The 10,900-nt window shown below is 53.2% G+C and overlaps 2 protein-coding genes across 3 annotated transcripts; both read left to right on the top strand.

The window, feature by feature from the left end:
* The first annotated feature begins 2,011 nt into the window (after window positions 1-2,011).
* DPH2 (diphthamide biosynthesis 2) lies at window positions 2,012-5,569 on the top strand. Of its 2 annotated transcripts, XM_052637529.1 has the most exons (6): window positions 2,012-2,351; window positions 2,550-2,662; window positions 3,186-3,409; window positions 3,608-4,291; window positions 4,382-4,558; window positions 4,640-5,569. In XM_052637529.1, the coding sequence occupies exons 1-6, from the start codon at window positions 2,205-2,207 to the stop codon at window positions 4,762-4,764; spliced, it is 1,470 nt and encodes a 489-aa protein (XP_052493489.1). In that variant the 5' UTR covers window positions 2,012-2,204; the 3' UTR covers window positions 4,765-5,569. The 2 variants fall into 2 exon arrangements, with proteins under 2 accessions (XP_052493489.1, XP_052493490.1); XM_052637530.1 differs by lacking the exons at window positions 2,012-2,351; window positions 2,550-2,662 and adding an exon at window positions 2,670-2,694.
* A 1,972-nt stretch (window positions 5,570-7,541) lies between these two features.
* On the top strand, window positions 7,542-10,861 carry ATP6V0B (ATPase H+ transporting V0 subunit b). The gene is made up of 8 exons (XM_052637311.1): window positions 7,542-7,714; window positions 8,475-8,523; window positions 8,756-8,839; window positions 8,967-9,044; window positions 9,252-9,321; window positions 9,434-9,485; window positions 9,695-9,885; window positions 10,563-10,861. Exons 1-8 carry the CDS (start codon window positions 7,648-7,650, stop codon window positions 10,587-10,589), a joined length of 618 nt encoding a protein of 205 aa, XP_052493271.1. The 5' UTR covers window positions 7,542-7,647; the 3' UTR covers window positions 10,590-10,861.
* The last annotated feature ends 39 nt before the right edge of the window (window positions 10,862-10,900 follow it).

Below are 10,900 nucleotides of genomic sequence, written 5' to 3'. Positions count from 1 at the left end.
GGGGTAGGTGGTGACTGCCGAGTGTCAGCATCCTGCCCCTAAATTAAATTAGTCCCAGTGTTTATGCATGCATACACTTATATAACCAACGGTGCTGAATACTAGGCCACTAATAATGCCGTGCCTTTTTTCTGTCTGAACAAAGGCTGATGTAGTCCATAGCAACCATACTTCTCACTAAACTGGGAGAATGGAACCAGTGAGGAAGGCTTCCTGGAGGAAGTTTCATTTCTGAGGGCAGTGGGAGATTTCCTAGGTAAAGGACTTGGGGCCTTGGGCTGGAAGTGAGGTGAGGCTGGGCTCATTTGGGAGGGAAGAAATGGAGAGTGGCTTTGAATTCCAAGGTGGGTTTCTTGTGTGGGGTTATGGAGGCACCCAAACTTACACTTGGTTCAGGAGAGGCATAGAAAGCAGGGCTGAGTATGTGGGGGAGGAGGCATGGTGTCCCCCAGAGGAAGAGGAAGGCAAGCCCTAGTGTTGTCTGCAAACCCATAGCTCCCCACTTCTGTGGTACCTGATATGACGGGCAGGGCTTGGTCAGGACCAAGGACAGCTCCTGGCCTGCGGTTGCTCTGGTCCCCTAACAGGGTTCTCTCCCTTTCTGTCTCAGCCATAGTTCCACCCCTGCTGCCTCTCAGGCACCCCAGCCTTCTCAGTAAAATTGCAAGAGCAGGACTGGGTTTTCCTCACTCCCAGGCTTGAGCCATGAGTCTCCCTGGAGGTGATAGGAGAACTGGTTACTCCCATGTTTGTCTCAGTCTTTCTGTTCTTTTCCCAGTCTCTGTGCCAAAGTTCTGTGTCCTATATTCATCCTCATTCAGTCTCTTCCCACACCAGCCAGCATCAGCCTCCCTTTCATGTCATGCCCTGAAGTAACTGTGCTCTTTCCCTTAATCCTCCTCCACCCCATTCATACCTTTTGGCTTTTTCATTTCTCCTGGGGTATGTGGAGATGTTTCACATTTTGTCCTTTTCTTCTGTAACATGACACCCAGGTGTCTTCTTCCTCCCGGTCATGACCAAATGTTTATATATATATATATATATATATATATATAACCTGGAAGAGTTAGGGTTGGAAAGAACGGTTTCTGAAATCAGACCTGGGTTTGGTACTGATTGTGTCACTGACTTGCTGTGTCTTATTAGGCAGTTAGCCTCTTTGAACCACAGTTTCATCATCTGTAATATAGGACAACTCACTCCAAAGACTAAACTCAAAATGTGAGTCCCTGGTGAACAAAAAGTGCTCAGTTCAGTTCAGTTCAGTTGTTCAGTCGTGTCCGAGTCTTTGCGACCCCACGAATCGCAGCACGCCAGGCCTCCCTGTCCATCATCAACTCCCGGAATTCACTCAGACTCACGTCCATCGAGTCAGTGATGCCATCCAGCCATCTCATCCTCTGTCGTCCCCTAGTGCTCAATATTTGCCTAATCGACAGACTGTTATGAGGATAATAGCGGATGATTTCAGTACATGTGTTATGCAGAGGACCGCTTTATGAAGTTTTATATCGAAATTAATTTGCCCTCGCAATCCTATTAAAAGTACTACTGAGGAAACAAGTCATAAAGACGTTGAATAACTTGAGTAAGTAGTTACGTGGCATAGCCCAATATTCAAACCCAGGCAGTTTGGTATTTAACTTAAAAATTATGCAATGCCACCTCCCAAGGTGATAGCGTGCACACGAAGTCCTTAACAGTGTAGGCGGATAGGAACTGCTCAAACCGGCGTAGTTATTTTCAGGCAATCGGTGTGTCTGAGGGGGCATGGAGGCTAAACGGGAAGACCAGCGCCAGGAGACGAGGGCCAGGAGAACTACAACACCCACAAGGCTCCGCTCTTCCTCTAAGGCACTTCCGATTGGTCTCAGGCTCGGAGACCGACCATTGGTTCTCGGGATGGCTTGGCGGGGATTGGCAGTGCAGGTTTCGACGGTTATAATTGCCCGCAGTCCCGCCTCAAACACCCGGAAGTAGTCTCCGGGGGAGGCCCGTGTGTAGTGGTTAAGCGGAGAAACAGGAGTTGCCGTGGGAGAGGAGCTGGCTAAAGGGCTCAGGGCAGATTGACTCCCCAGTGCCTCCCCGCCTACCATCCCCACCAGTCGATCCTGGCCCCTTGAGGGCTGTTTTTGAGCACGCGGGGCCTGAAGCTGACGGAGGGAGGTTCCGATTGCCTGCTGCCACCCAAACGGTGCCTCATGGAGGCTACCTTCAGCAGCCCTGCAGAGGCGGCGCTGCAGCGAGAGGCAGGCTCTGCCGGGCTGCGCACTCCTCTCGGAGACCTGGACCGAGTGTACGAGCTGGAGCGAGTCGCTGGATTTGTCCGCGACCTGGGATGTCAGCGGGTGAGGGCATGTTGGGGAGCGGATGGGTCTGCCAGAGGATTGGGATCTTGGGGTAATTTTGTGAGGCTGGGAATGGGGGAGATGCTTCGCTGGGTGGAGGGGCTTGGAAGGTTAGGTAGGGACTCCTGGAAAGGTTTCCCTTGAAGACACCTTCGGTGCAGGAGAGGCTGTTCCTGACTCCATGGTACATGCTTACAGGTGGCCTTGCAGTTCCCTGACCAGCTACTGGGAGATGCTGGGGCCGTGGCAGCACGACTGGAGGAGACTACCGGGTCGAAGATGTTCATTCTGGGAGACACAGCCTATGGCAGGTGTGAACTTGAGCTTGAGTGTCGAGGATGAGGTAGGGATCCAGGGCTGATGGTGTTTCTCCTTTATGACAGTGTCTGCCCTCAGTAGCTTTGTTTCTCCTTCATGATGATTCCTTTCCTGATACTAGCTCTTCTTAGTGACACTGTCTTTTCATTTTATTTTTAATTGGAGGATGAGATGGTTAGATAGCATCGCCGACTCAATGGACATGAGTTTGGGTAAACTCCGGGAGTTGGTGATGGACAGGGAGGCTTGGCGTGCTGTGGTTCATGGGGTCGCAAAGAGTCGGACACGACTGAGCGACTGAACTGACTGAATTGCTTAACAATATTGTGTTCATTTCTGCCATACATCAACACGTATCAGCCATAGTTTACATACGTCCCCTTCCTCTTGAATGCCCTGCTCAGCTCCCACCCCTTCTTTTCATAACATGGTTTTCTTTACTGACCACATTTTCCATTGATGACAGCAATACTTTTCTTAATGAGAAGCTCTCTCATGATGGTATCTCCTCTGCAGCTGCTGTGTGGATGTACTGGGTGCTGAGCAAGCTGGAGCTCAGGCCCTTGTACATTTTGGCCCTGCCTGCTTAAGCCCTCCTGCCCGCCCGCTGCCCGTGGCCTTCGTCCTTGGTCAGCGATCTGTAGCCTTGGAGCTCTGCGCTAAGGCCTTTGAGGCCCAGAACCCAGACCCCACAGCGCCTGTGGTGCTGCTCAGTGAGCCATCCTGTGCCCACGCCCTGGGTGAGGGTTTTGCTTGTGTATGCGGGTAGGGTGGGCTGACCAGTTTGTGCCTTAATTCCTCCATTTCAGTACACTCCTGTGGAGTTCTCAACATGGGCTGGGCCCCAACCTCTTCTTTTGGGTCCCAGTTAGTCTCCTGGGGATGAGAGGGATCCCGTTTTACCAGGCCCCAACCCTGACACCACCTTCTTCTTCCAGAGGCCTTGGCCACCCTTCTGCGCCCACGGTACCTGGACCTGCTTGTCTCCAGCCCAGCTCTTCCCCTGCCAGCAGGCTCCCTCAATCCAAATCCTGAGCCCCTGGAGCGTTTTGGGCGCCGCTTCCCTTTGGCTCCAGGGAGGTGTCTGGAAGAGTATGGTGCCTTCTATGTGGGGGGCTCTGAGGCCATCTCTGACCCTGATCTTGACCCAGACCTAAGCCGGCTGCTTTTGGGCTGGGCACCAGGGCGGCCCTTCTCCTCCTGCTGCCCAGACACAGGTCGGATTCAGGATGAAGGTGTCCGGGCTGGGCGTCTAAGAGCACGCAGACGCTACCTGGTAGAGAGGGCCAGAGATGCCCGTGTGGTGGGGCTGCTGGCGGGCACACTGGGTGTGGCCCGACACCGGGAGGCCCTGGCACACTTGCGGAATTTGACACAGGCTGCTGGCAAGCGTAGCTATGTGTTGGCCCTTGGGCGACCCACGCCTGCCAAGCTTGCCAACTTCCCTGAGGTGGACGTCTTTGTGCTGTTGGCCTGTCCTCTGGGTACCCTTGCCCCGCAGCCTTCTAGCGGCTTCTTCAGGCCTGTATTAGCACCATGTGAGCTGGAAGCTGCCTGCAACCCTGCATGGCCACCTCCAGGCCTGGCTCCCCACCTCACACATTATGTGGACTTATTGCCTGGTGAGTGGTGGGGGCACTGCCTAAGCTAGAAACACTTGGGGCATGAAGCTGGGGGGCCGATATGAATCTTTTTTTCCCCCTCCCTTCCAGGCTCTCCCTTCCACGTGCCCCTCCCTCCACCTGACTCAGAGCTGTGGGACGCCCCAGATGTATCACTCATTACTGGGGACCTCCGACCCCCACCTGCCTGGAAGCCATCAGATGATCCTGAGTGCTCAGCCCTGACCCCGAAGCCCCAGCTGGAGCTGGCTGAGAGCAGCCCTGCAGGTGAGTGTGGCAGATCTCCACTCCCATCTGAACCCTTGCCCCCTGTTCGGGTCATTCAGCCTCAACCCCCTCCCTCTGCAGCCTCATTCCTTAGTTCCCGGAGCTGGAAAGGACTGCAGCCCCGCCTGGGTCAGACGCCGGTGACAGGAGCTGTAAGCGGAAGACGAGGAATTGCCATCGCCTACGAGGATGAGGGAAATAGCTGATACCACGTGGGACCAGAGCCACAGGTGGACTTAAGACCTTTAGTGCTCCCTGCACCAACCTCACTCTTCTGCCAGGATCCTTGGAGGAGCCTCTCACTGAGGCAGCCCCTCACTGAGGACAGGCTCCAGCTCTGTCTTGTCTTGTCCTGTCCTGTCATTGGCACAAGGCTTAGCCCATACTGGCTTGGTAAAGGTCTGTTGTTTGACGAGGGAACAGCTTTAGGTCTTCCCTGAAGCCTCTGGGCCGTCTGTTCTCCTGGGAGCAACCCAAGACCTCTGGCCAATCCAAGTTCCTGCTGTGCAGTTGAGGGTCTGCCTTTTTCAAAGGCAGGTGCTAGATGTTTTAGACCACGGTTTTTCAACCTTGGCACTCTTGATGTTTTGGGCCAGATGATTGATTGTGATGGGCTGTCTTGTGCATTATAGGATGCTTCGCAACATCTCTGGTTTCTGCCCAGTAGATGCCAGTAGCATACCCCTCTCCAATTATGATAAACAGAAATGTCTCCACATGTTGACAAATGTCCCCTATGGGGGCAAAAGCATCCCCAGTTGAGAATCACTGGTCTACACTTAGCTACACAATACATGTGGTTGTCAGACATAAATTTGAATTAAGATTAAAAGCTCAGTTTCTCAGTCACACTAATCATATTTCAGTACTCAGATAGCCACATGAGGGGACGGCACAGATCCAAGACATTTCTATCACTGCAGAAAGTTCTGTTGGGCACTGCTGGTCTACACTGACTCCAATTTGTTTCTCAGGGAGGTCACAGAAACTTGAATAAACCAGATAATTTTTCTCCTTGTTTTCTTTTTATTTATCAAATACCGCAAGTCCTGCACAGGTCCTGTTGGTTGAGATCTGAACTATATTTGATAGGAGTCCTGTCCTCACAGTGTAGCTGGGAAGAGAGGCAGCTAAAAAGGCAATTACCACAGGGTGAAGCAATATTCTTTATGAGGAAGGAAGTCCCCAGGGGCAGTTGGAGCCCAGAAGAGGCTTCTTAGAGGGTGTTACCTCAGCTGGATCTCTTGAAGGAAAAAAAAAAAAAATCAGAAGTAATGGAGTGAAAAGGATATTTGGACAAAGGGTACACCACGCTCAAACACACAGGCATAGACCATCATTGTGGGTACTTAAAGCAAAGCGGAGTTGCTAGGTCTTAAGGGTTTAGAGGGATGAAGTGAAAATGACTAACTAGTTCCCTGCATTTGCTGAAAATCTGGACATATTGGCATTGTCCCCCTGGTGGCTCAGATGGTAAAGAATCTGCCTTCAACTCAGGAAACCTGGGTTCGATCCCTCGGTCGAGAAGATTCCCCTGAAGGGAATGGCTACTCATACCAGTATTCTTGCCTGGAGAATTCCATGGACAGGGGAGCCTTGCGGGCTACAGTCCAGGGGTTGCAAAGAATCAAAAACAGCTGACTGACTAACACTGTTAGGGTGTTGTAATTTCTGCCCTCAAGGATTGCACAGTCTACTGGTAGAGGCAGTTCTGTAAATTGATTGTGGTAATCAGGACAAGGTGGGCACCAGTTGTATATTCTACCAATATGGATTGAACACCCAGGGTGTGCCAAGCACTGGAAATCAGCAGTGAGTTTAGGAATCCTTTCATGGTTGCTTACATGTTTGTGGCGGAGAAGACAGAACAGTATGCAGAATGGTGATAAGGGCTATGGAGCAATATAACACTGAGAAGGAGTGTAAGAGAAGGGGCTACAGTATTAAACAGGATGATCAGAGAAGACTTTGAAGGTGAGCAAAGACTGAAAGAAGTTTTGAGTGAACCATGTGAATAATTAGAAGAAGCTGAGGGAACAAGTGCAATGCATTGAGGGTACGATTGTGTTCAAGAAATAGCCAGGAGGCCAGTACAGCCATTGGAAAAGACCCTGAAGCTGGGAAAGATTGAGGGCAGAAGGAGAAGGGTAGGACAGAGGATGAGCTGGTTGGATGGCATCATCGACTCAGTGGATATGAGTTGGAGCAAATTCTGGGAGATAGTGAAGGACAAGGAAGCCTGGTGTGCTGTAGTCCATGGGGTTACAAAGAGTCACGACTTAGCGACTGAACAACAGGGCAGCCAGAGGAGGGAGTTAGCAAGAAACTATTCGGCAACGCAATCCGGGTAAGAGGCCTGGTAGACCATTGTAAGGACCATGGTTTTTATTGCGAGGGAAAGGGGAGCCACCGAGGTATTTAAAGAGAGTGACATGATCTTATTGTAGTTATGTAAGAATCGCCAGGGTGGCGGGAGACCCTAGAGCGGGCGCACTCCCCTGCTTCTGGCTAGGGAAAGCCTTCTGGAAGAACGTATCTTAAGATCATTAGGTGTTGGCCGACCTTGGGGTGAGCACGAAGAAACGTGCTTTAGGCAGAGGAAACAGCATGAGCTCAGCGAGGGACGGAGCAGACACCCTCGCGAGCTGGGTGGGACGGTCAGGGAGGAGGCCCGCGGGATCAGCACTGGCTTGGAGACTAAGCTAGGGCGGCGGTGAGCAGGCTCGGGTGGAAAGCAGGGCTGGTGGGCCGGAGCTGGGTGGAGTGTCCGGGAGTACAACAAGCGGGCGCGGCCCGACCCTTGATGGACCGGCCAGGCAACGATCGAGGTATTCAGCAAGAAAGGTTTCGGGCCGCGAGACTACAATCACCACAATCCTCTGCGCCTGCAATTCTGGCGTCGCCAAATTCCTAGACCGCTGGCGACGAAGCGCCGGGCCCGCCGTGAGGTCACGTGATGCCCGCGGGTCACGTGGATCAGTCAGGTGACACCGCGGGGCGGGCCGACGGGCTACGGGAAGGACGGCGGACGCAGGGACGCGGTTTGAGCTCAGGCCCCCCTCAACCCGCGTCCCGCCGTCTTTGCCGCCATGACGGGGCTAGTGCTGCTCTACTCCGGGGTCTTCGTGGCCTTCTGGGCCTGCCTGCTCGTCGTGGGTGAGGCCGGGCCCTGGAGGGCGGGGACGGCTTCGGGCCGAGCTGACCCGGCTGGAGCCCAGCGGGGAGGTTGGAGTGTTGGGAATATTAGGTCCTGACGCGGGTTCCAATACCTCAGGCTCCTGGACTTGACTCGCGTCTGTCTGGGCCCCTAACCCGGACAGAGGAGGCTCGTATCTGCAGCTACTTGGGGGGGGGGGGGGGACGCGGGCGGGGCTTGGTGGGGACCGCGAGCGGTCGCAGCCCTGGTCCCCTTCTGTCACTGGGCTCCGTTCCCCGGCTTCCCGCGCCCTCCCTGTCTTGCTCCTGACGGGCCTGCCTGGGTCGCGAGCCAGCTGCTCCAGTTCCTCTTTTCCCGGTCGTTTTGCCCTCCCCCCACACCAACAGCGTGTTGAGTAAACAGCGGCTCAGACTGGGCTGGCTGCATCTGGTGTGGCCTGGCCCGAGCTATCGCTCCCTCCCCTCCTCCAGGGTATTCAGGCCTCCTACTGGCTCCCCTTGACGGGTCTCCATCTGGGATATGGTGTCACAGAGGGAGATAGGTTCTTGAGAGAATGGCAGAAAATGGAGGCGTGAGCAGAGGAATCTGTATAGGCAGCTGTGGTTTCATTTTGGGGAGAGCCAAAGGATTCTGTCTTGACTTAGGTGTATGCAGTCCTTTGGGGAGCTGGCCCATCTCCTGGGCAGCAACGTCTTGCCTAAGTTGTGGAGCTTCTGTCTAGAGAGCAGGCCCCTAACCCCGTTTTTCTCATTGCTGTAGGAATCTGCTACACTATTTTTGACTTGGGCTTCCGCTTCGATGTGGCATGGTAAGGGAGAGGTTTCCTCTAGGAGCTTCTTTGACACCTGCCGTCTCTGATCTGAACTCCTTCCCTCCCCACCTGCCCCCGCCCCCCAGCTGTCTGGGGTGTGGACCATTGGGAAATATGAAGTGTTTTGTTTCAGCATCCAGGACTGGAGGGGTTGGAGTAGGGTCTGGGTGGATTTTGTGCCCACTCCTCCGTAAGGACTGAATTGTCTTTCCCCCTGTCTGCACACCAGGTTCCTGACGGAGACTTCCCCCTTCATGTGGTCAAACCTGGGCATTGGCCTAGCTATCTCCTTGTCTGTGGTTGGGGCAGCATGGTGAGTGTTGGGGTCATGGGACAGGGGAGGGGCTGAATCATAGCAGGGGGTGTCATTGGGTTCTTAGTCATCTTGGGGGCAATGACAAGTTTGGGCTTCGCTCATTAGTTTCTTATTTGTCCTCCAGGGGCATTTATATCACTGGCTCTTCCATCATTGGAGGAGGGGTGAAGGCCCCCAGGATCAAGACCAAGAACCTGGTCAGGTAAGTGTAGGACCCTTGTAAGGTTGTCAGAACCAAGTGGGAGCTGCCTGTGTATTTGACCTACATTACATGTTGCTCCTGACCAGCCTCCTGATGGGGTGGGATGTCAGTGGGGGAAGGTGGTTGGAGATTTTCCAGGGAGGAAGGTTGGCTTCTTTCTCATCTCTTTCTTCTCTTCACCCCCTAACCCCCCATTACCACTGCCAGCATCATCTTCTGTGAGGCTGTGGCCATCTACGGCATCATCATGGCAATTGTCATTAGCAACATGGCTGAGGTAAGGAAGACTAGGTGGTGTGGGTATCAGTTCCAGTGTGTTTTATATTGCTTGGTTGGGGAGGGGGAGTGGAGTAGGGAATGGTTTCTGATTATTTCTCTGCCTCCCTCAGCCTTTCAGTGCTACTGACCCCAAGGCTATTGGCCATCGAAATTACCATGCAGGTAGGTGGGTGTGTGAAGGCAGAAAACTGGGGCTTCACAGATGATTCCCCCTCCAGCGCACATCCCAGCTTAGACTCTTCATTTTGATTTTCTTTGGCCTGCTTTGCAGAGTTGGGGTGGTGGTTGGTCCCATTAGTCCATGTTGGATCCTTGCCTTCATTTTCCCCTGTGTCTGATTCGATATCAGTGCTCCCTTTCCATCCCTCCAGGTTACTCCATGTTTGGGGCTGGCCTCACAGTGGGCCTGTCTAACCTCTTCTGTGGAGTCTGCGTGGGCATCGTGGGCAGTGGAGCCGCCTTGGCTGATGCACAGAACCCCAGCCTCTTCGTAAAGATTCTCATCGTGGAGATCTTTGGCAGTGCCATCGGCCTTTTTGGGGTCATCGTTGCAATCCTTCAGGTGCTGAATCCCCCTGGGGAGCCTCTTTCCTTGTCCCCAACCCAGTCTCACCCTTCTGGAGGAGCCACAGTGCTCCCTTCTACATCTGTAACCATAAGACCCCTGCACAGCTTTCGCTGCCTCCTCATCTGGTTTTCTGCTTTTGAAGCTTTCCATTTATTTCTGTCTTTAACATGGCATCACTGGTAACATCTTTTTTTGTCTGTTACATTGTTTCTATGTATGAAAGATGTGGTCTCTTTTCCTGTTCTGTTGTTTCTTCTGTTCCTCTGTGTCTTTGTAGTCTAGACCAGGTTGGGATCTTGTCTGTTGTGGTCTGTCTTGGTGTGTTTGACTGTATTTTCAGTTGGACAGCATGTCTGAGATGTGTGTATCTTATTTGTCTGACAGTGTGTGAGTGTGGCCAAGGATCAGCCTGAGGATCTTGAGCGTGACTGTGGGCATCTGACTGAGTTGACTCTTAAGAGACTGGCATGTCCATATGCCACTTCTCTGCATCAAACCTTGTAGTTGTCTCTGTCCCCGTTCACTGTGTTTGTCACAGCATGTCCATTGTGGTCCAGTCATCCGCTGGCTGTGGTCTGGCCATCCTGCCGTGGGTCTCATCTTCTGTTGTATGTCATTGTCTAATCAATTTTTTTTGCCCCTGCCTGATTTCTCCTTTTCTTCTTTTGCAGACCTCCAGAGTGAAGATGGGTGATTAGATGGTCTGTGTGGGTGGGGCCGTGCCTCACTCGTATTTATTTGTGGTTTTCCCCGGGACAGCTGGAGCTGTGCCCCTTAGGCTTCCAGGGGGCTCGGTGTTCGGGGCCTCCCTACACTCACTTCGTGCCGCCTGTCGGCTTGGAGGTTCTGCCTGGCTGGACCCTCAGTGTGGGGAGGGAGCTGCAGATGGCTGGGCGGCTTCACACCTGTGTCCCTCCCCCACCTCGTCTTCCCAGTGTTTGTGAAATAAACATGGTATCGGTCTGGGTCAGTGCTGCTGCTTTTGCGTTCCTTCGCCACCACCTTTCAC

The sequence above is a fragment of the Budorcas taxicolor genome, chromosome 3, assembly GCF_023091745.1.
Source record: "Budorcas taxicolor isolate Tak-1 chromosome 3, Takin1.1, whole genome shotgun sequence".
In the NCBI taxonomy this organism is placed as follows: Eukaryota; Metazoa; Chordata; class Mammalia; order Artiodactyla; family Bovidae; genus Budorcas; species Budorcas taxicolor.
Note: the sequence above shows the minus strand (reverse complement) of the source record. Positions and strands in the feature narration are given on the sequence as shown.

Excerpts from the sequence above, each read along its gene's own strand:
- DPH2 (XM_052637529.1), top strand. The coding sequence starts at position 2,205 with ATGGAGGCTACCTTCAGCAGCCCTGCAGAGGCGGCGCTGCAGCGAGAG. Across the intron at positions 2,352-2,549 it reads GCGACCTGGGATGTCAGCGG|GTGGCCTTGCAGTTCCCTGA; the intron begins GTGAGGGCATGT and ends ACATGCTTACAG. Across the intron at positions 2,663-3,185 it reads GGAGACACAGCCTATGGCAG|CTGCTGTGTGGATGTACTGG; the intron begins GTGTGAACTTGA and ends TCTCCTCTGCAG.
- ATP6V0B (XM_052637311.1), top strand. The coding sequence starts at position 7,648 with ATGACGGGGCTAGTGCTGCTCTACTCCGGGGTCTTCGTGGCCTTCTGG. Across the intron at positions 8,840-8,966 it reads TCTGTGGTTGGGGCAGCATG|GGGCATTTATATCACTGGCT; the intron begins GTGAGTGTTGGG and ends TTTGTCCTCCAG. Across the intron at positions 9,486-9,694 it reads CCATCGAAATTACCATGCAG|GTTACTCCATGTTTGGGGCT; the intron begins GTAGGTGGGTGT and ends CCATCCCTCCAG.